Source organism: Drosophila bipectinata, chromosome 3L (genome assembly GCF_030179905.1).
Source record: "Drosophila bipectinata strain 14024-0381.07 chromosome 3L, DbipHiC1v2, whole genome shotgun sequence".
Taxonomy (NCBI): domain Eukaryota; kingdom Metazoa; phylum Arthropoda; class Insecta; order Diptera; family Drosophilidae; genus Drosophila; species Drosophila bipectinata.
In genome coordinates, this window is record NC_091738.1 from 7,768,781 (window position 1) to 7,795,496 (window position 26,716).

General features: G+C 40.6%; 13 protein-coding genes and 2 non-coding genes across 18 annotated transcripts; 5 read left to right on the plus strand and 10 right to left on the minus strand.

The window, feature by feature from the left end:
* Positions 1-132: 132 nt before the first annotated feature.
* LOC108133862 (matrix-remodeling-associated protein 7) lies at positions 133-1,094 on the plus strand. The gene is made up of 2 exons (XM_017253944.3): positions 133-321; positions 382-1,094. Exons 1-2 carry the CDS (start codon positions 196-198, stop codon positions 772-774), a joined length of 519 nt encoding a protein of 172 aa, XP_017109433.2. The 5' UTR covers positions 133-195; the 3' UTR covers positions 775-1,094.
* A 96-nt stretch (positions 1,095-1,190) lies between these two features.
* Positions 1,191-2,195, minus strand: LOC108133940 (arylalkylamine N-acetyltransferase-like 2). Its single transcript, XM_017254055.3, has 2 exons — positions 2,180-2,195; positions 1,191-2,114 (listed from the first exon to the last, which is right to left on the minus strand). The coding sequence occupies exon 2, from the start codon at positions 1,919-1,921 to the stop codon at positions 1,253-1,255; it is 669 nt and encodes a 222-aa protein (XP_017109544.2). The 5' UTR covers positions 1,922-2,114; positions 2,180-2,195; the 3' UTR covers positions 1,191-1,252.
* Positions 2,196-2,448: 253 nt separating this feature from the next.
* On the plus strand, positions 2,449-4,209 carry Zmynd10 (zinc finger MYND-type containing 10). Its single transcript, XM_017254054.3, has 4 exons — positions 2,449-3,250; positions 3,315-3,504; positions 3,564-4,018; positions 4,074-4,209. The coding sequence occupies exons 1-4, from the start codon at positions 2,580-2,582 to the stop codon at positions 4,126-4,128; spliced, it is 1,371 nt and encodes a 456-aa protein (XP_017109543.2). The 5' UTR covers positions 2,449-2,579; the 3' UTR covers positions 4,129-4,209.
* On the minus strand, positions 4,204-5,335 carry RpS12 (ribosomal protein S12). Its single transcript, XM_070280010.1, has 4 exons — positions 5,274-5,335; positions 5,179-5,221; positions 4,825-4,959; positions 4,204-4,592 (listed from the first exon to the last, which is right to left on the minus strand). Exons 2-4 carry the CDS (start codon positions 5,193-5,195, stop codon positions 4,325-4,327), a joined length of 420 nt encoding a protein of 139 aa, XP_070136111.1. The 5' UTR covers positions 5,196-5,221; positions 5,274-5,335; the 3' UTR covers positions 4,204-4,324.
* On the minus strand, positions 4,655-4,726 carry LOC122320986 (small nucleolar RNA U18). The gene has a single exon (XR_006245930.1). It is a non-coding gene; the product is annotated as a small nucleolar RNA U18 (small nucleolar RNA).
* On the minus strand, positions 5,050-5,120 carry LOC122320987 (small nucleolar RNA U18). Its single transcript, XR_006245931.1, has one exon. It is a non-coding gene; the product is annotated as a small nucleolar RNA U18 (small nucleolar RNA).
* Positions 5,336-5,750: 415 nt separating the features above from the next.
* Positions 5,751-8,424, plus strand: Adk2 (Adenosine kinase 2). Of its 2 annotated transcripts, none has more exons than XM_017254033.3 (3): positions 5,751-5,990; positions 6,779-7,262; positions 7,544-8,424. In XM_017254033.3, the coding sequence occupies exons 1-3, from the start codon at positions 5,974-5,976 to the stop codon at positions 8,078-8,080; spliced, it is 1,038 nt and encodes a 345-aa protein (XP_017109522.2). In that variant the 5' UTR covers positions 5,751-5,973; the 3' UTR covers positions 8,081-8,424. The 2 variants fall into 2 exon arrangements, with proteins under 2 accessions (XP_017109522.2, XP_017109521.2); XM_017254032.3 differs by lacking the exon at positions 5,751-5,990 and adding an exon at positions 6,561-6,702.
* A 404-nt stretch (positions 8,425-8,828) lies between these two features.
* On the minus strand, positions 8,829-10,191 carry Icmt (isoprenylcysteine carboxylmethyltransferase ste14). Its single transcript, XM_017254034.3, has 3 exons — positions 9,807-10,191; positions 9,377-9,748; positions 8,829-9,318 (listed from the first exon to the last, which is right to left on the minus strand). The coding sequence occupies exons 1-3, from the start codon at positions 10,059-10,061 to the stop codon at positions 9,031-9,033; spliced, it is 915 nt and encodes a 304-aa protein (XP_017109523.2). The 5' UTR covers positions 10,062-10,191; the 3' UTR covers positions 8,829-9,030.
* A 182-nt stretch (positions 10,192-10,373) lies between these two features.
* Positions 10,374-11,066, plus strand: mRpL20 (mitochondrial ribosomal protein L20). The gene is made up of 3 exons (XM_017254035.3): positions 10,374-10,542; positions 10,603-10,811; positions 10,869-11,066. Exons 1-3 carry the CDS (start codon positions 10,456-10,458, stop codon positions 11,023-11,025), a joined length of 453 nt encoding a protein of 150 aa, XP_017109524.2. The 5' UTR covers positions 10,374-10,455; the 3' UTR covers positions 11,026-11,066.
* Positions 11,067-11,116: 50 nt separating this feature from the next.
* On the minus strand, positions 11,117-12,167 carry LOC108133926 (10 kDa heat shock protein, mitochondrial). The gene is made up of 3 exons (XM_017254036.3): positions 12,011-12,167; positions 11,682-11,843; positions 11,117-11,430 (listed from the first exon to the last, which is right to left on the minus strand). Exons 1-3 carry the CDS (start codon positions 12,011-12,013, stop codon positions 11,281-11,283), a joined length of 315 nt encoding a protein of 104 aa, XP_017109525.1. The 5' UTR covers positions 12,014-12,167; the 3' UTR covers positions 11,117-11,280.
* Positions 12,168-12,363: 196 nt separating this feature from the next.
* Cul6 (Cullin 6) lies at positions 12,364-14,489 on the plus strand. 2 transcript variants are annotated; one of them, XM_070280149.1, is made up of 3 exons: positions 12,364-12,437; positions 12,487-14,204; positions 14,262-14,489. In XM_070280149.1, the coding sequence occupies exons 2-3, from the start codon at positions 12,621-12,623 to the stop codon at positions 14,442-14,444; spliced, it is 1,767 nt and encodes a 588-aa protein (XP_070136250.1). In that variant the 5' UTR covers positions 12,364-12,437; positions 12,487-12,620; the 3' UTR covers positions 14,445-14,489. The 2 variants fall into 2 exon arrangements, with proteins under 2 accessions (XP_070136250.1, XP_070136251.1); XM_070280150.1 differs by having other exon boundaries at positions 12,493-14,204.
* On the minus strand, positions 14,467-15,795 carry LOC108133950 (protein Exd1 homolog). Of its 2 annotated transcripts, none has more exons than XM_017254069.3 (2): positions 15,654-15,795; positions 14,467-15,570 (listed from the first exon to the last, which is right to left on the minus strand). In XM_017254069.3, the coding sequence occupies exon 2, from the start codon at positions 15,567-15,569 to the stop codon at positions 14,691-14,693; it is 879 nt and encodes a 292-aa protein (XP_017109558.2). In that variant the 5' UTR covers position 15,570; positions 15,654-15,795; the 3' UTR covers positions 14,467-14,690. The 2 variants fall into 2 exon arrangements, with proteins under 2 accessions (XP_017109558.2, XP_070136253.1); XM_070280152.1 differs by having other exon boundaries at positions 14,467-15,595; positions 15,654-15,773.
* A 1,160-nt stretch (positions 15,796-16,955) lies between these two features.
* Positions 16,956-19,898, minus strand: LOC108133858 (uncharacterized). The gene is made up of 3 exons (XM_070280345.1): positions 19,599-19,898; positions 19,250-19,375; positions 16,956-19,159 (listed from the first exon to the last, which is right to left on the minus strand). Exons 1-3 carry the CDS (start codon positions 19,665-19,667, stop codon positions 17,036-17,038), a joined length of 2,319 nt encoding a protein of 772 aa, XP_070136446.1. The 5' UTR covers positions 19,668-19,898; the 3' UTR covers positions 16,956-17,035.
* Positions 19,899-23,098: 3,200 nt separating this feature from the next.
* Positions 23,099-23,812, minus strand: Ocho (ocho). Its single transcript, XM_017253943.3, has one exon. It carries the CDS (start codon positions 23,719-23,721, stop codon positions 23,272-23,274), a length of 450 nt encoding a protein of 149 aa, XP_017109432.1. The 5' UTR covers positions 23,722-23,812; the 3' UTR covers positions 23,099-23,271.
* Positions 23,813-25,518: 1,706 nt separating this feature from the next.
* Positions 25,519-26,025, minus strand: Brd (Bearded). Its single transcript, XM_017253949.2, has one exon. The coding sequence runs from the start codon at positions 25,942-25,944 to the stop codon at positions 25,705-25,707; it is 240 nt and encodes a 79-aa protein (XP_017109438.2). The 5' UTR covers positions 25,945-26,025; the 3' UTR covers positions 25,519-25,704.
* Between the last annotated feature and the right edge of the window lie 691 nt (positions 26,026-26,716).

Consider the following 26,716-nt stretch of genomic DNA (forward strand, 5'->3'; position numbering starts at 1 on the left):
ATATTGAAATAAAAACAGTTTTTCAATCGAATTTATGATCCAAATTTGAATTATGCCGCCATAGAATCTTCTCCAAGAAATGTTGTCCCATTAATGGTATTTCTTGCTTAGAATATACGGTCACTTTGCATACCCAACTGAAAACAAAATAACACATCTTGAAACAAAAATAATAACAAGCAGGATAGCATAACAATGCAGGACATTTTTCCATCCTTAGATGGCTTTGGCCTTCCAGGAAACTACTCCATTGCGTTAACTACGCTGTTGCTATGCGTTTTGGCGGCACTTTATTTTGCCAACTTTTTCAAGGACAAAACCGTAGGTGTTGCAAGGAATAAGTTTCTAATTTCGGTTAAAATATAGGCTCTTCGGTTACAGGATATGGAGGATGAGGGGCTGGGAACTGATGAGCCAAGAGAGGAGGATAGCCAAGAGCTGACATCTCCATTAGACGAAGAAACCGATGATGATGAAGCCTACGGGGAGGATACCAGCGATAGCGATTTGGAATTTATTGATGAGCAAGAAGAGCAGCTCCCACAGAAATCGGGACAAAACTATCCCAACATGATGGGCCAGCTTAAGGCCAAACAGTTTCAGGAGAAGCTTGTGAACACCCTAACTCCCATTCAAATCGAGGAGGAGCGTCGGATTGAGCGGGAGCAGCTGGCTGCTATTTTTGAGCTACTCCGGAAACAGGAGTCGGAGCTAAATCTCCAGGACCGCATCAGCGACAAGGATCTCAAGGAACAGGTCCGGCTCTACCGCTAAGTTGGGAGGGAATCGAATGTTAGGCTTACCTGAATGTGAAAGTTTGTGTGATCTATAAGTTAAACGTCCCTGTTACACTGTGTTTTTAGTATTCTAGGATCGAAAGGAAGAACTATGTATTTAAAATTTCTTAATGTATTGTCTCACAATTAAGTGCGATTTAGTTAAGCTAATAGGTATAAGTTATAAGAATTACTTGTTCTTTTTTGTTAATATTTTGAAATAATTAGCATTTCTTTTAGTCCTCAAAGTATTCTGTAATAATCTAACTACTTATTTGCCAAATACTTTCCATTGAAATATAGTCGTAGATGCTTTTATGGGAGTTTTTAACATAAAGAATGGAATTTAAAAAATGTATTTTTATTACAAAAAAATTAAACAATATTTTTATTCCTGAAGCTTTATTAAAAACAGTACAAAGATTACTCCCTATTGGAAATATTAGTCCCCTTGTCCACTATTTAAAAATGTCCTTTTAAAGTTTAATGACCATCACACGGCAATGGGTGTGAGGAGGCTTTGGTGTAAAAACAGGACGTCCCTGACTGTCCTTGTAGTCGGCATAGGCCACAGCGTGGATGCACTCCATCCCCAAGGCCTCCTTTTGACGGGCGGAATAAAAGCTGGTGCAGTAGGCCACCATCAGAGGGAATCCCTTAGAGCGACCGACTTCCATCAGAGTGGCGGCTAACCTCGAGCCCAGACCCCTGCCCCTGGTAGATTCATCCACACTAGTGATGTGAGAGTAGAGTACTTTGGAGACTCCGAACCGCTCGAAAAGATTGGCTTCGCGTTCGACCTTCGACAGCAATCGGCAGATGCGACCCCAAGCATGCTGTTCGAGTTCCTCCGCTTCCTGGCGATGTTTTTCAACGTCCTCGGGGTACTGGGCTCCGGCTAGAACAAAACCTACCACTCGACCGTCACGGCTGTCGTCAGTAGCCAACAGACAGGTACCCTGAGCGATCATAGAGAGGTAGTACTCGTCGTTGTCCTTCTCGTTTTGTAGATGCACCGGCTCGCCAGTGGACTGGGACAGAGGCTCGGCCGTGAAGAACTCCTCTCGCATGAATGGTTTCACCGAATCGTAGTCCTTCTCCGTCATGATACGGATACTAATACCGTCTTTCGTGTTCAAAGCCATGTCGGATGTCGTGTTCAATGGCAACTGATTCGATTCTTCGTCAGGCCATGGACATTTTCTTTTATAAGTGGAAGTTATCTAGCGCCTATTTACTTTATAAAAAAATGGTGATAACTGCGATAGCTGGTTTGAAAACAATTTTAATCTTTGAAGATTTATTCCCCGGAGTACTTTCTGCAGATAAGACTTGGATCTATGTAATAAATTTTAAATTGGGCGCTAAACATGACATAGTAACGATTGATAATAGTCACCCACATTATACAATTATATAAGGTAGTCCATTCCACTGACATATCGTTCGGGTTTGGTCCCTTAATTTTAAACTGTCAAACTGAAAGGTGATTTTTTTTTTCAAAACTTTAACCTTTTAGTGGCCAAGCAAAAAAAATGACTGTGACCTTACTATGTTAAAATTAAAATAAGGGACTTAAGTCAACGAATGGACTACCTTATATAATTGTATCATGGTCACCCAGTTTTCAATCTTCCATACATTGTATTATCATCCTAGCAACCATTGCCTCCTATGGCAACTGACATTGTTTATTCCAACACCTGCCTCCAGCTCGGTTTTCCATTCGAAGCCCCGACTAGAAGCCAGTTGGTCCTGAAACTAAGTTTTTATTGAAAAAATTAGATTGTAAAAAAATACAAAATGGTGAATTTTGTATATCCGGAGGAGTTGTACATGTTCGTGGAGAGCATCCGTCCGTTTGAGATCCGCGACGTGGGCAGCAGCAAGTGGTTGGAGGTGCACGAGATGGTGATCAAGCTGAGCCAGCAAGCGGCTCTGGAGCTGGCCCAGAACCGCGAGGAGGAGGTCAAGGAGTTCCTCATCTCGCGCGATAAGCTGCGTCTGCTGATTCACGAGGCCTACTGCGTGACCCTGTGGAAGACCCGTGTGTTGCCGCATCTCTTGGAGATCGATCCCAATCCCCAGGCCACTTTCCTTATCTACACGGTGCTCTACCACGAGGCTGCAGTCGTGGCCCTTCTGGACGTGTGCCTGTACCATCCAAGTGGCTGTGAGACTTTGCAGGAATCGGTGCTGGATCTGGTGGACTATTGTGCCCAGGCAGTGGCCCAAGTGATCGGGTTGGTCAGCATGGGCTACCATGAGAACGAATCCAAGCTGGATGTGGATGAGGCTGTCCTCACTGAGCTGGAGCGCCAAAAGCGCGACCTCATCTACAAAATCGGCTTGCGATGCATCTCCATTTTAAATTATCTGGCCGACAACATCGAGCTGTTCCACTTGAGTGCCAAACGTCGTATGTTGGTTACCCACGACATTCCCTGGCTCATGGTGGATGTCCTTTGTTTCCGGTAAGGATCTATCTGTTAGTCAATGAATGCTTAGTGATAGGAACCATTCCTTCCAAATCTGTAGTCCCTGGCAGAGAAAGACTAGCAAGGGATTGCAGAAATTCATCGACGAGAAGTGGACCAACGTGGATGACGCTGCCAAGGTTGTCAAGCCAGAGGGCCAGGCTTGGTTCTGTGTGAGGCAACTTCTTCTCAATCCCCAGGCCATGGAGCAATACACTTTGAATGAACCTCGTTGCAAGCAGTTGTACAAGGTGGGTTAGAATCCTTCTCAGCCGAAGCTTTAATCTTATCACCTACCCAACTCCTACAGCTTCTGGGTCTCATGCACGAGACTCTACTGGATCAGTTGCCACCTCTAATCGAGCTGAAGCAGTTCCTCAGCCGACTGACCCTGACAGGGAACTCGGCTTCCAAATCCGAGACTCTGTTGCTGGAGGACATTCCCCAAATTCAAGAGGAGCTAATGAAAGAAGTAGAACGCGATGGGGGTTTCTACCAGATTGCCCAGGCCCAGGATTCAGTCTTCTTGAGCAAGAACAAGGACGACATCTGTGCCTTGGCTACTCGCCTGAGCACCGCCTACGGCACGGAGCAACTTTGCGAACTGGAGAAGGCCCTTGACGAGACAGCCGACAAGGAAGAGCCGGTACCCAGCGACTCGGGTGCCGGCGGGGATGGGGGTTCCACCGAGCACCACTGTGCCACCTGTCAGGCCAAGGCCAAGAAGAAGTGCGCCAACTGCAAGCAGGTGCACTACTGTTCCCGGTGAGTTATATTTTTCATTCCCTCGAAATCAAATCTGACAGGTAATCTCTTGCAGTGACTGCCAGCTCAAGGATTGGCCGCAGCACAAGACGACCTGCATGAAGGAATAATTCCAATTAATTTTCTAATAATTTGTAACCATATTTATCTCGTTTACGTAATAGAAATAGAACATTCCAAAAATGTAAAATCAAAATCGTTTTTTATTTTTTTTTTCAAGTTTCTTACGTTTTTATTTTAATTAGCAAATTAGCGTAAAAAAAACTTTCACGTAGTCTCTCATTCAACAGGCGACAGCCGATTGGCTTAGCTGTTCTGCCTGAGATGGTCCTTAACCACGTCCAAAGCGGGTGTCTCCTCACCGAAATCCTTGATCACAACGACGGAGCAGCCGCACACCTTGCGGGGCTTGCCTTCCTTGTCGATCTTGCACAGGCCGGACCACTCGCCGAGCTTCTTGTGCGAGTCCACGCGGATCAGGGGGATCTGGTGCTCGTTGCACAGGGCGGTGACCAGCTTCTTGTAGTTGGGCTCATCGAAGGACTCGGCCAGGATGCACAGCACTGCCTGACGTCTGGAAAACAAAGAAATCTATTAGTTTCTCTTGTAATACTTAAATATTTGTTTTTTGAAACATGTGCTCAGTAATTGGAAGGTTTTTAATCAATGGAAAATTCATAAACACGGACCAATTAATTTCATCACAGTTTTACGGACAAAGAAACTGTACGAAGATGGCCGGAAACATGGCGGCAAGTCTACCGGTTAATAACCATCTTGATACCCGGGTTTCTGGGAGAACTTACTTGTCCAGAGCCTTGCAGGCCTGGTGGATGCCATGGACGAGTCCATCGGCGATCAGGGACTTCTTCAGGACCTCCTGCAGAGCAGTGTTAATGTCCATGGCGCCATCAAGGACGGGGGCAGCGGAGGGCACATCACTGAAATATCGAAAAGTTCTAATTAGCAACCAAGGGACTTAAATTAAATAAAAAATATGAAACAACCACATCTTGCCTTGCTTTTTTGAAAGTTTTCAGTAATTGGAAAGTTTTTAATCAATGGAAATTCATAAACACGGACCAATTAATTTCATCAACAAAGCGGCATATCAAGCAAGGCAAAAATATAGTTATTTTCATAATATAACAACGACTTACACGTCAACGTCGGCCATTATTCAGCGGTATAGGATGCAGTGCACTGTTTTTAATTGTAAAAAAGTATTAATTATATGAGATGTTATATATTTTACCGAATTAATTCCAGAGAAAATTTGGGTTCGCTCCTCACCTTTTGACAACCGGAAAGAAAGAGAGCGGACGCAGCAGGGAATTTGACAAGCTCTAAAATCCCATCCCTATTTCACACTAGCGCCACATTTGAAAAAAAAAAATACTGAAATTCTGCCAAATAATTAAAGAGAGTTATTTATTTATTTAGAATTAGATTCCGCAAATATTAAGTTTTTCCTAATATATTTTCATTACGATGTACAATTTTATAATTTAAATTATATTGATTCGAATATTTTTCAAAAAATGTCTGTAACACTCTATTGAGAATTTTTAAAATTTTTACTTTACAATTTCAATGTACTTTGATTATTTAATAAAACTAAAGTGCTTATGTATATAAAGAATAAAACAAAACTTCTAAATATTTAAATTGATTTACACAATGATAGAATTCATGGGTTAACTTGGGAAAGAATCGCGCTCGCCGCAGCTGGTCACACTGGGATAAACAAATTGTCCAACCCGCCAGCGACTCGCGCTTCCCACAATAACTGCAGGAATTACCTATAAATATCTGCTCGGCTATTTGTGATTACATAGTTTCCCTCCTGGAGAGCGAGATTATCGAATAGGGGCCGCAACACTGGAACCAAAAGTGCAATAACTTGTTTATGTTTACATAAGAACTAAGCAGAAACTGCAAGAACAACAACCACTATGCCCAACCAGCTACAGTAAGTTATAGTTGTATGTGTTGTGGGTGGTTGTGTAGTTTTTAATAAAAGGAAAAAAGCGAAAAGAAATGTGCCACCATGTGCTCCCGTTCTTATGTCGCACATACAAGCCCACGTTCCTATAATTGCCGAAAATTTACAGAGGCCTGTGAAAATCGTGGGCTTTTGTGTGTCGTCAGCGTGCGCGTGTTATCTAGATTTCTAGACCTGAATGTGTTGCGTTGACCCGTAAGATACGTCAGCGGGGGTCTTCGGAGGGCCATGCCCATGCTATATGAATGAAAGTAATAATGCCGCGTACACATATCCGCTGTCGTGTTCATTGGCTCTTTAATCCGAAAAATTCTACTGATAAGGTGGGCGCATTCTTGTCAACAACTACAAAGGTAGATACTATCGTTGGCGGCATAAACAAGCCCACACTGCCGTCCCAAATAGAGTCTCAAGTCTTAAATTAATAAAATTACTTAATTTTTAATAAATTAAGTCAGTAATGGAAGTCATAGGCCCCCATTTCGTAGTGCCCAACATTTGTACAGGCACCCAGTACCATGGGGGTAAGAGGGCTATCTCTCGGGTTCATCGCCAGCTGATTGCAATCCCAGCGCTGTCGGTTGACTCTGCTGAATGGAATCGTTAATTGGGCATATTAGCTTTAGTCTGGCCCTCAGCCGAGCAACATGTGTGACCGCAACGGCAGCAGCAACGTTAGGTTCTCTATCCAACCACGATGATCGTTTATATTGATGATCTCTTAATAATCCCTGTTTTGGTTTTTGTGCCCGCAGAGAAGGTATCCTTGTGGGATGTGGCAACCCGCTGCTGGACATCTCCGCCATAGTGCCGATGGATTTCCTCCACAAATACTCGATGAACGAGGACGATGCGATCCTGGCTGAGGACCGACACATGCCCATCTACGGCGAGCTGATCGAGAGCTTCCAAGCCGATTTCCTTGCTGGTGGATCCGTGCAAAACTCACTGCGCATCGCCCAGTGGATACTTAAGCAACCCAAGGTGGCCGTTTTCTTTGGCTGCGTCGGCAAGGATCGCTATGCAGAGATTCTCGAGGAGAAGGCGCGTGCCGCCGGTCTGAATGTTCACTATCAGGTGAAGGAGGATGTTCCCACGGGCACCTGCGCCGTTCTCATTACCGGAACGCATCGATCGCTATGCGCGAATCTGGCGGCGGCCAATCACTTTACCATCGACCATCTGGAGGAGCCCTTGAACAAGGCGGTGGTAGAGAATGCGCAGTACTACTACATTTCGGTAAGTCATGAGTTCAGTCTGGAGCCGAAGCCGGAAGTAATAACTTAATGAATTGCTCGGCGGGAAGTAAGTTATAAAAGCAATTGACGAAGCAACTTTTGGAATACCCAAGAATGTGTCTATTCTAGTATGAAATTTAATCTTTTTTTTATGATTTATTTTTAATGACTAAATGGGTAAATATTTTAAATGATATTAGCATTGAGTCAGTGCATCAGCGATTGCACAAAACTTTTCTTTATGATAGTTTCTTTTAATAACCGCATGTCTCTTCCATTTAGGGCTTTTTCCTCACCGTCAACCCGCCGAGTATCATGCAGGTGGCAAAAACAGCGCACACGAAAAACCGACCGTTCCTAATGAACCTCAGCGCACCATTCATATCGCAATACTACATGGCACCGCTGCTGGCCGTCCTGCCGTACGTGGACATCATCTTCGGCAACGAGGCGGAGGCGCAAGCCTTCGCCGAGGCCCAAAGCTGGCCGAGTGGGGATCTGCGAGAGATTGGCAAGCGGCTGGTGGCGTTCGATAAGCTGAATACCTCAAAGCCTCGAATTGCCATTCTCACGCAGGGCTGCGATCCCGTGCTGCTCTTCCAGCAGGACTCGGTGCAGGAGTTCCCGGTCACGCGATTGTCGGAGCATGAGATTGTCGATACCAATGGCGCTGGGGATGCATTTGTTGGTGGTTTTCTGGCGCAATTCGTACAGGGCAAATCCCTGGATGTGTGCATCCGATGTGGAAATTATGCGGCTGGACATATTATCAAGAATCCAGGATGCACATACGCTGGAGAACCGGAGTTTGTCGAGTAATCTAGGGTCCTACAAATGCTACAGAAACCTTATAGCCCGGAAATAGAACGCAAGAGGCAGGCAAAGCGCAGAAAGATTTTGCAATTGTTAATTAAGTAATGAGAGTGACTAAGACATTTTGTTAAAACTGATAATTGTTTGTACATATAATCCACACACACATACACACACACACTCACACACAGGCACATGAAACAAAAGGAATCACACACAAGCATACACATGTGGCGAGAGTGAGGCTTGTGTCTTAATAGATAGAGCAATATTCGAATTTAAATTGATAATAAAACAAGAATGACACAGGCGAGAAAAATAAACAAGTCAACCGTTTGCACAACTTGAAATTTCTATTTTTGATAAGAGGGGTGAATGGTCCAAAGAGTGGAATGTTGGCTAAAAGCTTATAAGACTGGAATTAAAGGGTCTTATCATTATAATGAAATGTCTGGTTAAATGAAATCAATTAATTAAATTTATAAAATATATATTCCTAATCAACTAGATGTGAAACCAAACAGGTGCCTTACAACTTTATGTTCGTCATTAGATTAGATAGTTAGTAACTAGCAACGATAACATAAAGATTAACTATACAAAATGACAAGATATCTCAACCTGTTATTACCACATAAAATAGCCACGTCCATAAATCCTAAACATGTTAGATAAACGGAGGACTACTATAAATTATGAATATAGTTGACATCAATCCATTAACCCATCACCCATCGATTAGATAACTAATGACTAGGTTTTTGACTAGTTTATGTTTAGTAAAAACAAAATGCTTAGTATCAGATAACTTATTTTCAAAAATACAATGTGCAGTTTTTGTTTGTTTTGGCTGTACAAAAGCCGATTGTAGTTTACGGGTGTCTAAAGCTAAAATAGAACTTGTTGTTTGGCCTGACGACTGATTTGTGACATTGAACCGTGGAGATCGCGGAGCATTACTCGATCAGATAGCCCCGGATGAAGGGCAGGCCGGTGGGGACCCGTTTCTGATAACGCACGTAGTCGGACTGGAAGAAATTGAGCAGGGAGTATTCCTCAACATAGACGCGGTCGTGGAAGAAAAGCCAGCTGACCAGGGTGTAGAGGCAAATGCATATGGGATTCAGAAGTATTATCTGTGTTCCAATGGACCACCAAAACCATCCAACGTAGGACGGATGACGACAATAGGCGTAAATGCCGTGCGTTATGAGCTTATGGTCCGAATGTTTTTCATCCTGTACCTGAGATAGAGAATAGAATATAGATTGTCTGATTTTGAAAGCTAAGACTACAACTAACCAAATGGGTAAAGCTTCGACCGGCTGTGATGATAGCACCTTTCCGTACCAGCTCGCCGAAGAAGCACATGGCTATTCCCAGTAACCAGATGTAGCCGTATCTCTTAAACTCTGGCAGGAAGTACAGCTCCAACGAAAACTCTATCCAACTGGCGGCAGCTGCCAAACCATAGTGCACCGAGTGGTTCAGCATAAACGAGTCCAGACTCAAAGTACGCGGATTGGCATATGCGATGACCAGGAACTCCGAGTAGTGGAAGACTGACATGAAGCATCCATAGACACCAAATTGCTGCCACCCGATGGGTGCAAAGAGGATAACTAGTACACTAACGGCTACGGCAAATCCCAAAAAGGAGGCCCGTATGGCGACCTACAGAGAAGTGACAACGGTGAGCAGTTAGATTAGATTCGGAATTCCAATGACTCACCTGGTAGTCGTGGTTCCGCAATACGAACCGTATGATCATATTGATTAGGGCGTAGTACAGGACTGGGCCCCACAAAACGGCTCCCCACACTTGAGGCACAATGCCATAGTGGATCTGGGGCACCGAGGGGATCAGGACCAATCCTGCCGTAATTAAAAAGCAAAACAAACTAAGGCGACCATCATAGCAGAGAGCAAAGCAGAAGGGAGAGCCGGATGTCGGTGGGCCGGGGTTCCGACCACTGTTTGCGCACATTTCCACGCCCTTTGGTCAGTTTTTGTGCTGCAGGTGTATTCCAGATCACAGATATTGGTGTTTTTCAAAACATTTGCTTCGGTTCAACGCACAAAAATGTAAATAAACCGGCAATCTGCCGATAACGATAACAGAAACGGTGAATACCAGATAATAAGAACTATTGATAAATCTGATGCATAAAACATAAATCATTGTCTTAATCCACTAAGAAAATTATAGGAGGTTTTATTTTAATTTATAATAATAAACTCATTAAAATAATAATAATATATCTTTACTTTAATTTACATCGATAGCTATCGATACCTCGATAGCCGGCGTGCACGTTATGTAAAATAAAAACAGCAATTTATTAATTAAAGTAGCCAAAGAACCTGCTCCAGTTCCAGCCATGGTGTTTTTAAACCTGCCACTTTTGGTACGAGCCCGAGGACCCGATGAATTCTGGCGCAAGCGTCGAATCTTTAAACTGGCGGCGGTAAGTTTCGAATTTGTTGGGAAAACAACAATAATATACATAAATAAATGCTTCCTGCAGCACTACCGCAGCCGCACCAGGAATGTTTACTCCTTCGCAATCAGGAGTGTCCATAGGGCTTTGGCCTATGCAACCAAAGGACGCAAGCTGAAGAAACTGGACATGGCCCAGCTGTGGACGACGCGTGTGGAGGCTGGTTGCCAGCAATACGGCGTTGGCTTAGAGACCTTCAAAGAAGGCTTGGCTCGCTCCGACATTCTGCTTAACAAGTACGTGGAATAACTTCATATAGACGTCCTTAATCTTATGCCACCTGTTTTTTCTAGAAAAATGCTCTCCGATCTGGCTATTTGGGAACCGCGTTCCTTTGAGACTCTCGTCAAGATCTCCCGGGAACGAGCTGCTGTGGAAGGATTGCCGGATTTAAAGCGCCCATCCGCCTTTAACCAGGTCTATGGCCTGAGCAACCTGAAGTTGGATTAACTTAGCCTTAAGTAGGAGTTCAAATATAGTTGTTTTATAAATTAAAGCCAATGGTTTTTCAATCTCCTCCAGACAATCTTTTCAGTTAATATTTGTGATTTAACAAATAACTTTGAATTTATTCAACGGTCTATGCGCAATGCAAATAAAAATATTGCATCAGCGTTTATTGTAGTTATGTTCTGGGTTTGTGTGTTACGTACTAATAGAAAACATAGAATTCATAGAATTGTGAGACGGGCTGCCCGGGAGACTCTACTCCAACTTAGCCAGGATATCCGATTCACGGAAAAGGATCAGTTCCTGTGGCTTATCGCCTTCCAAGTTGACCTTGGTGCCTCCGAATTCAGGCAGCAGAACGCGATCGCCTTCCTTGACGCCAATGGGAATGTGATTGCCAGTGGTCTGCAAGAAACGAATTAATAAATAAAATGTATATACAACTTAAAATAATTCGATCAATCACAATAAAGTATTTTAACAAAAATTTAATAAATATTAGAGCATAAGATTACATAAAATACAAACAATTACATCTTTGGAAATGAAGGAAACCTCTAGAAAAACTTCCAAGGTCAGAAACTATTTTCAATTAATTTTTAGAGGGATTTCCAGCCAGAATTATGAAAGATCGACTTAAATTGCGAAATACTTACGGCATTGCGGGCACCGGGACCAACGGCAACGACCGTGCCCTCGAGAACTTTGCCCACAGACTTCTCTGGCAAAACGATTCCACCTTTCGTCTTGGTCAGAGCCTCGGCGCGCTGGACCAGAATCCTGTCCAGCATGGGGATGATCTTCTTGATAGCGGCGGCCTGGAAAAATAACAAGCAGAGCCCATATTTAACCCATGTTGAACTGTTACACAACAGCCCGGCAAGTGGGAGGTGGAGATGCACCCATCGAAGCTTCTCGAAAATGGTGGTGCCATCACTCAGTGCCTTTTTTCAATGATACTTCGAGCTATAAATAGTAAACTCACCATTTCTGTTTATAAATGCAAACTGGGGTGCTTTGTAAAGCCAAAAACTTAACTTTTTACTTAACTACACGTGCCACTCGCCCGGCGAACCTTCGGTAGATGCGGGAGCTCCAAAATATGTTGCGCTTAGAGAGATATCGATAGAGCTTCATATAAATCGATATTTTTTGTTATTAATATTTTGTTATTTTATTATTTTGTTTGTGGATTTTAGTTATATTTATATTATAAAAACAACATTAGGTGCAACATCCATTTCAAAAATATTGTGACTTTAAATATATTTATTCCTTTTCTAGCTATCGATAATAATGAAAAAAAAAAATACCAAAAAGGAACACCCTGTTCTGATAAGAATACCTTTATGTACTGTATGTATCTCGATCATTTGCTTTGTGATTAATAAAATTGTTTAAGGGCAGCGAATGTAAATAAACACTTTGGTAATTACTCTAAAAATTAAATTGATGCATTAGTTTCAGGGTCTATCAAACTGTTCACATGCAGTGGCATTGGAAATTGTTAAAACTAAGGCAATATCTCTGAGACAGTTTTCGTAAGTTAGCAATTACTGGTGAATCCCCTACTTCAGTCCAAGTTCAATACAAAAATGAATCGCATTCAAAGGAAAAAGGAATACTTTAATGATGTCTCAGAGAAATGGAGAAAGGTGAATATATATTTGGAGATGATTTTCATAGATCGCACACCACTGGACAGCAAGAAAATGATGGAGTTTTACCAACTCGTCTACTACCACTGCTGCTGCTTCTCCGAAGACCCCAGCGTAAAGTCCCAGGATGCAGGAACAAGTTTCTACGATAATACTATTAGATTTTTGAAGGAACGGCTATGGGTAGTTTCTAGGGAATTGGACTTGATCACAAATAATGAACAATTACTTATTAAATACTTAGAGCAATGGGATATGTATCGAAAATCCTGCGAAGTCCTGAACTGTGGCTGTCGGTTCTTCAATCAAAACTGGGTTACATTCGAAAATTCAGGGAAAGGAGTCGACATTGTACATGATATCTATCGCACTGCAATAATACAATGGATGGATGTTGTTTTCCGCCCAGTGGATAGGTCGTTGGTAAACGCGATTACCAGTTTAATCCGTCGTACGGATCAGCATGAAAGGATCCACATGGTGCTTCAATCTATTGTGGAGCTTTATGCTAATGATGAGAATCAAAAAGTCTCCGTTCCGGATAAATTGAACAACGTATTCGACAGGGCAGTGGTAGATTTATACAAACAAAGAACTTTTATCAAATTCCAGTACATATTTAGTTCCAATGTCTTTACTGACTTTAAGCATTTCCTGAAATACGCCTGTTTGGCTATGCCGGAGATAGAGAACGGAAATCAGTTTAAGGATTTCCTAAAAAGTCATATTACTCCTAAGCTAAATGAGGCAGTGCGAAAGTCCCCAAGATCCAAGGACTCGAAGATCGAGGCCATTTTGGCTGTTCGCAATAGTCGTCTTGGACGTTCTATTGAGGACCACAAAGAGCTGAAAGACATAATGAATAAGTCTGTCGCGGTTATACTGGCCAAGTATAGCGACGATCTAATGAAAAACAAAAAATTGGCAGAGGCTGATCTGAAAAACGAGTATCAGCACATTGTCAAAATTGTGGAATCTATGAACGAAATAAAGGTATTCATAAGGCGATACAGGGATTACCTAAGGTATCGGCTAATTGGAGAGACATGCGTTTCTCTGAATAGAGAGTTCATGATGGTTTCATGGCTAACTGATGCATTTGGAGACGAAACAATAATATTGAGGGTTGTTTTGAGAAATTTCCAAACATCCAATTCCTTTAATGACCAGTTGCAAACGTATCTTGCGACCAGAAATCTTGGATTTGAGTTCCATCTTCATTATTTCAAACAAGATAGAATGGAAGTTGTGGAAAACTTTAATCTAATATTGCCATGGGAAATGCAGCAAGCCGTGGAGGAGTTGAAGCAATATCAATTCATAAAACATCCCAGAAAGAAGATAGAATTCGATTTTTTAAATTCCTTTGGAATCATAACTTTTAACCTAGGAGAGTCGTCCTATAATTTCTCAGTAAATACCTTTCATATGGTGATCTTAATGCAGTTCAACATTTCCCAAAGGCTTACAATTGAGCAGTTGATTGGTAATTTGAACATGACTATGGATATTCTCGAATGGGTAAGTTTCTCTTAAATCTATTGCTATAATTTACATAAAATTATTTTGTTTTTCTAGGCTTTGGATCCTCTCATAAGTAACAAAGTATTGATCCGTAGCCGTTCATCCAGTAAACTGTCTGATGTCGTGGAAGTAAATGAAAACTTCAACAGCCGCAAGCGCCAAGTTAATATAAATTTTAAAACAAAACTTCCAAAGATGAGAAAAATTTCACTTCAAGAAATTCAAGAGAATTTATAGAAAGAAACATTCAGATGTTGTTTGGAAAGGATGCTCTATTCTTAAAGAATTATTATATTTAGTATACCAAATTATAAATTGGAATGAAATGTATAGAATTAATAAAACTATTTTTTAAGAATAATCATATTCTGCCCGAGGACCCTAAAACCCATCTATTTCAAATACTGCAGTATTTTATTTCAAAGTCGGCTTGGGTCATCATGCAAACGAAATGAACCCATGTCGTAACATTCCTGGAGTCCTTCACTTTTGGCATTTTTGATGGTCCAGTTTATGACCGTTGATTTTCTTATCTGTAGGACTGACCAATTCTTCAGTATCGATTTTGTAGAAAGGATCGATCGACTCAAACCCATAGTGACTAGTCGGACCCATTTTCATGGCTGCATAATTGTCTCCAGAATATACGTGCTTTAAGGCCAGCGTCATGTCCTGCATTTCGGCACATATATTGTCGTAGATTAGGCGATCATGCATTTTAAGCTGTAGAATGGCCATTTTCGCCAGATACATCAACTGGCTGCGTGATAGCGGACGGGCTGTAAAATTACGAAGAGATTCTCTGGATCCGGAAACCTCCTCGCACAGTAGCTTTTCCAGGGGAAGGCCAAACACCAGGGATACAGCCTCTGGCAGGGTACGAGGAGTCCTCTCGCGACGAGCCAAACACAGGGCCGTAAAGCTGTCCCAAACTCCGCCCAAGCTGATGCCGTGACGATGGCTGAAATGATCACTAATGCGATGACTGTAATGGACCACTTTTCTCGGCCGCTTCGCTTCGAAAATGGAACGCAGTTCCGGAAAGATGGTGCCCCCTAGGGACTGGATATCGAATATGTAGGTTTCGTTTGCGGTAGCCACTACCAATACTGAGGTTTTGTGGTGTCGTCCATAGAAACTAGGCTCGACCAGCAGCGACAGTATGGTCTGGTCGCGCATGTCTGACAGTGCGTGGTGGTACTTCTTGTCCGTTTGCTGGATAAACACGATTCTCTGCAGTTTCTCCTTCAGATTTTCGAGCTCGTGCTCCTCCAACGGAATGCAAGCTTTCGAGTTATCGCTAACCGCGTCCGAGGCCGAGTAGAACGAGACATCGCTGTCTTCCCCTTCGCTGTCTTGCATTCTGACGTAGATTTTTTCATTATTTACTTTATTTTATATTTGTAGTCTATTAGATTTTTATATTAGTGCTTGTTTTAAACTTACTTCCAATTCTAGAGATGAAGAAACGTCGATACAAACATGGATGCATCCATGCATTTTCGCAACGATGTTTGGTAACGACTATCGATGTATCCGGCATATCGGATATTTTACTCAGAACCACTTTTCTTTTAAACTCAGCTCCTAGGCCTAAAAAAATATAACTCCAACCTAATTATTTTTTTTAAGCATTTTTATAATATTTAAAATTTCCTATATTCAATCCGATAGCAGTGTATAATCCGATTTCAGCAGGATCCGAGATATCGTTAAGCCTATTGTATATTTGCGCATCGCTATTATTAAAAACAATCGAGCTTTCAAATTACTGAATAATGACCAAATTTTACCGCAAAGGTATATCTACTTTAGGTATATAAAGTGAAGACCAGACTTCTGCCGGTAGTGGGGATATTCGGCAAATCCACAATTTATGGGGGTACCCCTAGGAAAATAATCGAAAAATTAAAAAATGCCATTTAAGCAATGTTTTGAATGAGGAAAGTAGCTTCTGGGTCGCTGATTACTGAAAGGTACTTTGTTTCCTGATCGGATACAAATTGGCAGAGCTATGGCCATCGGAAGGGGCAAAAGTACGGATATTAGGAAAACCCACAATTTTATGGGGAAGCCCCTTGGAAAAAATTCGAAAATTTTGAAAACGATATTTAAGCAATGTTTTGAATGAGGAAAGTAGCTTCTGGGTTCGCTGATTACTGAAAGGTACTTTGTTTCCTGATCGAATACAAATTGGCAGAGCTATGGCCATCGGAAGGGGCAAAAGTGGACAAATGAGAAAAACACACAATTTTATAGGGGAGCCTCTTAGAAAAAATTCGAAAATTTTGAAAACGATATTCAAGCAATGTTTTGAATGAGGAAAGTCGCTTCTGGGTTCGCTGATTACTGAATGGTACTTTGTTTCCTGATCGGATACAAATAGGCAGAGCTATGGCCATCGGAAGGGGCAAAAGTGGAGAAATGAGAAAAACCCACAATTTTATAGGGGAGCCCCTTGGAAAAAATTCGAAAATTTTGAAAAAGATATTTAAGCAATGTTTTGAATAAGGAAAGTAGCTTCTGGGTTTGCTGATTACTGAAAGGTACTTTGTTTCCTGATCGGATACAAATTGGCAGAGCTATGGTAATGGGAAGGTGCAAAAGTACGGAAATTAGGAAAACCCACAATTTTATAGGGGAGCCCCTTGGAAAAAATTTAAATTTTTTATCCATAATTCAGAAAAAAATCATAATATAGTTAAATTAATATTGAATAATTTTATTTGATAAAGTATGTTTCAAAAATGTTAAGCACAAATGTCTGATGATTACATACGGATAAGAATGGTATTTAATTGAATAGTCTTCAATCACTTAGCAAAAGTTTATGTTCGATAAATTTTTCTTGGGCCCTTTTTCGACTGTTTTTTTGCCAGTTTTTCTTTCAAAACTTTAAGTCTGGCCAATAACTGGGCTATGGAAGGCAAATCTCCTAAGTCACACTCATAAATGCATTCGTCAGCATTGCGCTCCATTCTATCTATGAACTCGTTGAGATCCTTAAGATTTTTGTGGATCAATTCGATGCGACCCAAGTAGGATTCTTCAGGTAGTCCATACAATTTAGATATTGCTTTCAATGCGACCTCCATATGGTTAAGTCTTTCTGCAAACTTTGTTGGCGTTTTTATTAGTTTATTTTCTAATTGAATTAAACGATGTTCCATAACACTATTTTTCTTTTTAAATTCTTCAATTTTCTCTTCCATATTTTTTGTGTAACCTTCAAATTGTTTTAGGAACTTTTCATTTTCGGCATTGAATTCTTTCTTGCGATTTTGAATTGTCTTGGCCAAGTTTGTTATTTCAATATCATTAATATCCTTTATTTGCTTCGATAAATGGGTAAAATTCTGTTCGAAAGAATTTAATTTTTTATTCGTGGGAGTTGAGTTGTATTTCCGAATGGATTCTTCAATAACGTTTATATTATCTTTAATCTGTTTGGTTTGTTTTTTAGATATTAATTCATTCTTCTCAAATGTAAATATGCTTCTTTTATTGGTTATATCAGCTTCTTCGATAGTTTTTGAGACAATGGGAAATTCTTTCAAATAACTAGAAATATTTAAACTTGACTTCATTGGACTAATCACCTTCATGATTTTTAAAAACGTATTATTTCCGTTTTGTATATTTTCTAAGTTGGAAATTATTTCCGGTAGTTTGTTAACTCTTGAGTTGACTTCTTCGACCGATTTATTTAGTTTTGTCCAATTTACATTAACAAAAGCGTTGATTTTCCCATATTTTCTACTTAATTCATACATTTTTCCATTTAAAGTTTGAATTATTTCCTTATTTATATTAGTATGACAATTTTTTGTACATGAGGAGTAAAGTTTTTGAAGTTCCATGTCTTCCAAACTTATTATAGACTTAGTGCCCGATATAATTTCATGTAAGTTTGCTAAGCTGTCTCTCACGTTGTCTAAAAGATTTTCTTTATTTTCAATGGTAGCCTCAAGATTTAAATTTTTTATAAATTTTTCCAGTTCATAAATTTTTTTCTTTTTACTATCACAACAAGCATTGACGTTATTTTTATTCGCAATTAAAGCTTCCAGGTTTTGGAAACTTTTTAACTTAGTCTCATAGCTCTTCTCAAGGGCTTTGTGTCTATTAACAAAGGAAGTTACATCGAAATATGTTTTGGGCAAGATTAAATTCTTAAGATTGTTTTCGAAATCATATCCAAGTTTTTTAAGTTGATCTTTAAAACCATAGCAACACTTTCCAGTCGTGAAATTACCACCATTTTTGATAGTTGTTAAAATAAGATACTCTAGTCTATCTTTAAGATTGGAAAAGTCGTGAATAACTGAACCCGTAAACTCGACTTTATTAAAGGCTTTAATACCTTGGAGGTCGTGGAGAAAGTCAATGCCATCGTTAACAATTTCTAGTCTATCCCGAATTGCTCCGTACGGACAGCAGTACCTCATCGCGTATTTATGAACTTTTTCGAGAAAATCAGGATATCGTTTTATGAGCTTGTCTAATTGCTTAAAGCCCTTAGTTTCTGGGACCAACCATCGGCCAACTACACTTTCATCATAACAAACGTATGGGAAATCATTTATTTCAGGCATCGAAGTAGTAGTTGAACTGGTATATGGTGTATGACTAGATGCATCATCGGTGGAATTGCACCACCCTTGCATCGATCCAAAATTCACCTTAAAAGACCGGCCCTTATTGGCCTCCTCGACAACAATGAAAAGCTTCGGATTAAGAAACATTTGTTTAACTTCATTCGACCAGCGGACGATCAACTTGTAAAAGTTCTTCTGTCCAGCCTTCGAGAGCCCTTGGGGCAAGCAATTGTGTTTTTCATATTCCGACATGATATCATTAAAGTATATATCAGTTTCATTGGTTTTTCCATACTCATCGGAGTCTGTATAATCCTCTGGAAGGTCCCGAACAAACCGACACACCAAGATTAACTTGAAATAAAAGTTGAATTGACAAGAGATCAAAAATATTATCAGTTAAGCTATAAAATATTGCTCTTCACATCCTTTTAAATAATTTACCTTAATGCAGAACTCAAACTTTTCCCCTTCAGTGGGGAATTCGTAAAACGCTCTTGTTCCTCCAATATGTCTATGAGTTTGAACCATTCCGATAAGCAGGAACACGATTAGATGATTCATACGCATCTGCAGAAGAATTGATAAAAGTTTATTTGGTAGCTATTTTATCATGGCTTTTTTAATTATTTTTTAACAGATCCAACATCTTAGTCTCTTAAGTATCTTATAAAATGAAAGATTTCGATTGGAAGATAGACCAAAATGACTGTTACTTTCTTATACTCATTTTGGGGGATGGTTTTTTAACGGCTATACTATTTGTTTTGAGGGGTTGCCTATTTATTTGTACCATGACTTGACTGCTAACTTGTCTACTTGATTTACATCTGATTGCCTTTCGTCTTCGGGCGCTATTCATTACCTGACCCCAACTACACCTGGGCACCCTTTTCTAATTCAATTCGAAATGGCCGTGATGCGGGGGAACGGGACCTGCCATTGTTATTGTTACCCTCTTCTAGGGTCCGGTGCATTTATTATAGTTTCGGTGCATAACGATTCTTGGGTTCAATTCCCGATTCCCACGGTTCCTTCCGAACGTGTCCTGCGCGTGAGGAGCGTACGCATAAAGTGTGTTCCCATGTTCCCATGGTTATAGATGGAGAGGGTTTCTGAAAAGAAAAAGGAAATGATTAGGGGAAGCAATTCTAGCAATCTTCCTACCTGCTGTCCTTGGTAATTGTAGAGGTTTCTGTTGATAAGACTTGGAGAGGGATTGAAATAGATTTATGCCAAATATGAGTAGATATGAAACTGTTTTCTTTTTCAGATTCTATACATATTTGTTTTACCTCACATGATAGAGATGAAGTAGTCAAAAAATCTATATCAACAATATTGTTTGTTCTTTTTTTACGATATTTGAAAGGGAAATCTTTAAGTTTCATCAAGAATACCTATATTTGGATCAACATTTTATATGATTTTTTAATAATTAATTTCCAGTTACAATTTTAATGTCAAAAACTAGTTCTGACTGACAAAATATATAAATAACCAGCATAAAATGTATACTTCTGATAACTGATTTTCATTTTTATTATTCAAGTGTATAGTAATTTCTCTTGATTTGAGAGGTCCCCCATTCCAGGGTGTATACGATATTCGTCGTTGAAACATTTTTCATGATTTTGCTATGCGTAAATAGTCCCGCATCTGATTGACTTGGTCATGAACGGTCATTAAACTGCATTTCCAGAGGGGCGTTGTTAAGTTTTCCTGTGTATCTGGATACGAGCGTGTATCTGTATCTGGGTATCCACATGTGTGCACCAGTATTTTTATGTGTAGAATGCACATAAGCTTCACTGGCGAGGGGCGATTCTTGTTTTGGGGTCCGCGAGATCGTTAAAATCGAGAAAGACAGAGAAAGGGAGTCTGGCAGGGAGATGGTGCGAGGGACCCTAGAGATGCTGCCGAACGTGCGTGAGGGAAAAGATTAAACGAAAACAAATCACACCAACAACGGAGAAGGAGCAACAAAGTCAATCTTTAACGTGGAATGCACCAGGAAAAATCTAAATCTACTAAAATTAAAGTATCTTGAAAAGTATCTGTATCTGAAAATTAAAATCATATAACGGGAAGACAACCAAATCTAGAAAATTCCAAGAGTCTCTCCTATGTGATCTTATATCTTGAATTTTTGTGTTTTTTTTTCTCAGTATTTCTCAGTGTATCTGAAAGGAATGACCTGAACCTCAAGTAAACAGAAGATTGAGCGGAGGGGAGGGTAAAAAAAGTGATAAACATAAAAATGGGTAGTGGTAGCCCGGCGACTGTAGATAACCGAAAAGGGCCCGGCGTAAATGCATGATAAAAACAACACAAACACAAGAACAGACCCAGACCCAGGTCCAGGTTCAGGCCCAGGCCCAGGCAAGGAGCCGGAGATTGTCGAGTTTGTGTGTAAGCGGGTGTGTGTGTGTGTTTTGTATTTATCTCTATTTACGCGGCAGCGAAGTCAACGCCGCCGCGAGTTGTATAAAATCCGGTGATCGCCGCTGTCGAGAGTCAGTGCTCAGCGAAAACCGTTAACGACCACATCTCATCTCCGCAGGATCACCCACACCCAGTCCATCTCCTTGAGAGATCTCAGAGGGAATCGGGAGATCGAAGATCGGAGATGGGATGGTTGCAGCTTTAAACGCGCTCCAAGCGCAACCCACTACGAAGTGCTCCGTATGGCGCCTCGTTACTTTGGTTGGTACAGAAGCTTTAAAGACCGCTTGGCTCCCCGCAACTCCCGCCATCCCACACGCCACTCCCTCACCCACTGCCAAGGATAGAGGCTTGGACAGAGGACAAGGCCGGGAACAAGGACGAGGAGGAGGAGGAGACAACAGGACCGGGCTGGAGGAAAGTGCAATGGTGCCTTGGAAGGAATCTCGTACAAGCAGAAGACTCCGTTTGGCGATCCCCCCCAAGGACAACACCCCCTATTTCATGTGCAATACTGTCTAAATCGTTAATATCCACGTTCCTGGAACGTTAAGCTGTGATTTTAAGCAATCATAATGTTGTTGAATTCTTGTTAATCCTTGTTAAGTTTGATACAAAATCGTTAATTTAAAAAAATCAGACAGCTTCGTTGGCGCTCTACGTTGCGTTTTAGATAACAACAAAGTCGCTTACGTCTTCCATTACTGATAAGTGCAATTTAGTTTAAGAAATAGTTTTTCCTTTGTTGAAATAAAACAGCTCTTCATGGGAAAGCTAACAAAAAAAAAAAAGTTTTTGTGTTTGTTTCAAAATTTTTCACATTTTCAGCTAGTATTACATCTACATACGATCACATTACATCTAAGACTACGTTGATTCTAAGTCTAAGTTAGTCTTAGAATGATTAAGGTTAGATTTACTACATGATGAGAACATTAATATATATTTTAATATTATATTAAAGTTTTAATCATGCAGCTTCTAATCATAATCATCATATTTATATCTAATATGTAAGTTAATTTTATCTTTTTTCAAGATATCAGGATTTAGACCGCTTTAGAAAGCTGTTTATTCGCTTTTATAGTCAATCAATGATATTTAGATTCTTTAATTATTATACAAAGTAGTCCTAGGAAAAAAATGATTAAAAAAAACTTAGGTAAAGTTAAATAAGAAGCCAAACTACGGAAGGATACGGACAGTGTTGCTGTGGCTTTCCCCTGAGTATAAATTCTTGTACTTTTATGTTTCTGTTCATCATACTCTCGACACTTAGTTGATAGAATAATTATTCTAAAATCTTAACATCCTCAACCATTTACGAAGCATGTTTTATAATACCATAAATTAAAGGATAAATATATCTTTGCTATATTTTGGTGGTAATATAAAGTTCCCCTTTTTCTTACCGTGTACCACACTAATTTCCGCACCATGTTTACGGCATGGTGAGCAATTCTAAATTTTAAAATTCCCAAAAAAAAACTGTGAAACTATGCCACATATTTGTAATATAGTAAACACAAGCCCAACACATGTTTTTCCCAAGGGAATGTCCCACATTACCAAGGATCTGAAATGAGGATAGAACCTTAGCTAGGACCATGTGGTAGGCAGACTGTGAAATAAATCTGTTTTCTTATCTTGTAAATAATAACAATTTTAAATTTTTTTTTGTTTTTAATGTTTATTTTAGTTTTTTGTTTATAAACAATTTTTTTCCATAACAATTGAGATCCTTTTTTGCACCGCAAAAAAAGGATAATTGTTAGGATTTCTCCCGCCATTAATTTGTATGGCTACCCAACCGCTTTTTGGATAATTTCAATTCAGTGAGTTTGAAAAATTCCGAAAGCGCCCTAGATCGATGAACCCAAAGTCGAAGTGCCCAAACTCTGAAGTGCCCATCCCGCTGGAGAACCGAGCTCCAGTCCAGTCGAAGAGTTGTCCCAAGTGTTGGTCGAAAACCCCCATTTGTTGTCCAAGGTTGAAGTCCTGCTTTCAGCTTAGAGGTCGGTTCACGCCTGAGCCCATCGGTCGAGGAAGTTCCATTCGATGGCATAGGGCTCGGACTTGGGTTGCATCGATGTCCAGAAGAAGGTGCCAGCATTGGTGCGAGCGAAGTGGACCGGAACGTAGTAATCCTCCTGATCCATGGTCATCAGTTCGCCGGAGCCGTTTTCGTTGTAGATGATGACGGCATCCTCCTTGGCGCACTGCCGGATTTCGTCGATCAGGCGATTCTCCAGATGCTCGTTGGCCATGTTGTCCATATCGTTGTTGAGCCACTCGAACTCGGCCTCCTTCTCCTCCGAGGCGATATAGGAGCTGCGCTTGGGCTGCTGCTCCTTTTTCAGGTTGAAGACATGACCCAGGAGGGGCTTCAGCAGGTTCTTCAGGCGACGGGATGGTGAAACCTTTGACTTGTACATGGTGTTGAAGTTCTTTTGCTTGCTGATGGCCGACATTAGGTAATGATGTGTTTCTTGAAGATAGTTTTCGTGTGTTGTGTAGCTGAGATGTGCTCGCTTTGACGTTCGGATGCTGTGTGATGCTCTCTCTAAGACCGGCGGCGCTATTTATACATTTTCGGGTCTCTCCGGAGATCCTGCAGCATCTCGGCCAATCACAGCCCTCGAAACACAGGCAGGTGCAAGGATCTGAAATTTCACACGTTAGTCAGTGGCAGCAGGTAGGTCCTGCAGGACCTGAGATCCCAAGATCTTGGGCAAAGCGTGGGAATCTCGAGCCTATTTCTCCTTCCAAGACAATTATTCCCCCGGAGGAATCCTTGGCGTGGGAACAGCACATTTCTGACCTTCTCTCGGAGTCCCATTTATTGTTTTGGATTTCGTTTGGGTTTGTTTTGCCATTTCATCAGAAATATGGTCCCGATCCTGTAACCGAAAACGATCTACATTCAGATCCAAATTTATACAAATCTTGCACTTTCATTCTCAGGTTTATTGTTTGCTTGATTAGTGATGGCCACGTTTAAGGTCCTTTGAGTCACGATCTTAAAAATTCTCAGGCTCGGCTGGGGAGCTCACTTGAAGTTTTAGGAAATATTTCTCGTGTCACGGCAAGGGGTCCTTTCTGGTCCATCTCTAGACCTCATTTTTTCGGTGGTTATCCATTCAATTAATTGGTTGGGGTTTATTTTTTTGAGAATGTGTCGCCTTCATATCTTATTTATGGTGGGATAATTGTTTTGCTTTTAGTGTTTGAAAGAAACTCAAGCCCAGTTTTGTGTTGAAGAAATATGAGATTGCTGTCGTATTTATGGGGCTTAATGGGTTGGGTACCTAAAGATATTTTTGCGATAGATATGTATATCGAAGCAACACTTATAGGATTATGTATATTTATAGCTTATATGAATATTTAAAATATTGATCTTGAGGTTTTTTTTAAATAAATAGATAGAAATAATTGCTAATGAGATCATATTTAGAAATTTTTATAAAATGACATAATTTTTAATTATATTAGAAAATAAACAGGAAAGATATAGTAAATTTTATTGGCAAGCATTTTACAAAAGTAATAATAGAAAGATGTTTGTTTCATTTTTTGCATAATTATTTTAACAATGCGTTTAATGCTTGAAACGTATTCTTAAGCCCAATAATATCCCCATCTTGGCTAAACTGTACCTAGTTCTGCATCACCATTAGCTCCTTTTATGTAAAAACTATTTACATAATGCATAAGCCCATACATAAATATACATATGTATGCCAGTATTCTCCCCTTTTTAAAAATGCATCGAAGATCGAACTGATCCGTGCGGCCTTTTCGCATTTATTATTGAGATAGGATTGGCTTTGGTCTTGTTGTTGTTTTTGCTGCTGCTGGGGCCCTTGTTTTTGTTTATCATCTTAGGGACCTCTTAGGGACCCCTACCTCTACCTCTTCTACCTGTTCGGATGCAATTCGAGATTTATTTTGTCCAGGGCCCAACCCTAAGAAGGAGCACAGAAAACGAAAATCAAAAATCGCCTCGAGGTAACAGGTTTTCTTGGTTCATTCCGCTGGATTTTTCGAGTTTTTCGAATCCACAACAGGTTTTAATCAAAGGGAACAGGTAAGAGAGCCAGAAAAAGGTTTATTTTCGAGTTAAGGTTCTTTAGGGCCTTGCTTTTCTGTGAAATACAAGGGGTAGGGGTAAGAACGGTTTTTGTTTTACAAATTCTCGGAAAACCTTCAAGGAAATTACAATGACAAAGGGAAAGTTCGAATAAGAAATCAGAAATGCTGACAAGTTTCGGTTTTAATATTATTCATTTATTCATACTCTTAAGCATAGATGGAAGACAATGATTAAAGCTGAGTGTTTATGTATTCATAAGTTTGATTTAAAGCTGTTGCGGATGTTTAGAGACCGATTCCGATGGTGTCTTAAAGCTGTTCAGGATATGGGCTTTTACAGGATTTCCCATTTTCCTAGATCACAGTTGTTCAAGCTCGGCTTCCAGGGTCTCGTTTAGCGAGTTCTGCAACTCTTCCTCGGAGATTGGCGAGGGCAGCTCCGTCGGGATGGTCTGGTTCTTGAGGGGCTGGTGGCCCGATGCCTTGAAGATTTTGCTGGCCACCTTGAAGAGCTTCTTCACGGCCTTGGCTGGGGTGTAGGTGTTCTTCTTCTGGCAGGCTGGGCTGTAGGTGGTGTTCAGTAGAGTTTCGTAGGCCATGGTTGCGAAATATTGGTTTTTTGCTTTCTGGGCTTGAAATGATCTTGACTGTTCAACGCTGGGATTGAATTTGATGTCCTCTGAAGAATGTGGCCCGACTTTTATACCCGATCCTTGCGAAATCAACCCCTAACTGTTGGCCAATCAGGAAAGGTCCTGGCGCAGGTGTTTTTCGGTTTGCCCAGATATGAGAGTCACGCATACCCCGACCCTCGGCAGGTAGGCATTTCCAGGAGAGTCCCTTGCACGTGTACAAAGTGAGGCCTAAATAAATCTCTCCCTCGGATTCTTCGTGGGAGAGTATAATTTCAGTCGAATATTTATCGAAAGATGCGGCAAGAATACAAAAAAAATAACGAAAACCGAACCGAAAAAAACCATCCCTTTTTCATGGGTTCGGGTTAGTAATTTGAGTGGTTTGTTTGTGGAGGACTCGGCTCGAATTTATGCCTTGATTAGTTTTTGGCTATTAATTGTTAATAGGCTGACAGTGTAGGATAAAAGTGACAGACCCTCGTTAAACACATGTTGTCGGCAAACGAAAAATATTTACACGTCAACATTTCATTTTTGATCGGCACAGGTAGGCCAAGGATCCTTCGCCCACAGTGAACAATCGCCTTGAGTATTAATTCTACCTCGAACAAAATAATTCGAGATGTTTCCAAAGGATTTGATTGTGAGAGGCTTCACTGTCCCCACACTTGTTCCTGTGGTTTTCTCCTCATGACCACGATCGAATATTTAATTTCGTTTCGTGTTGAAATTCTGA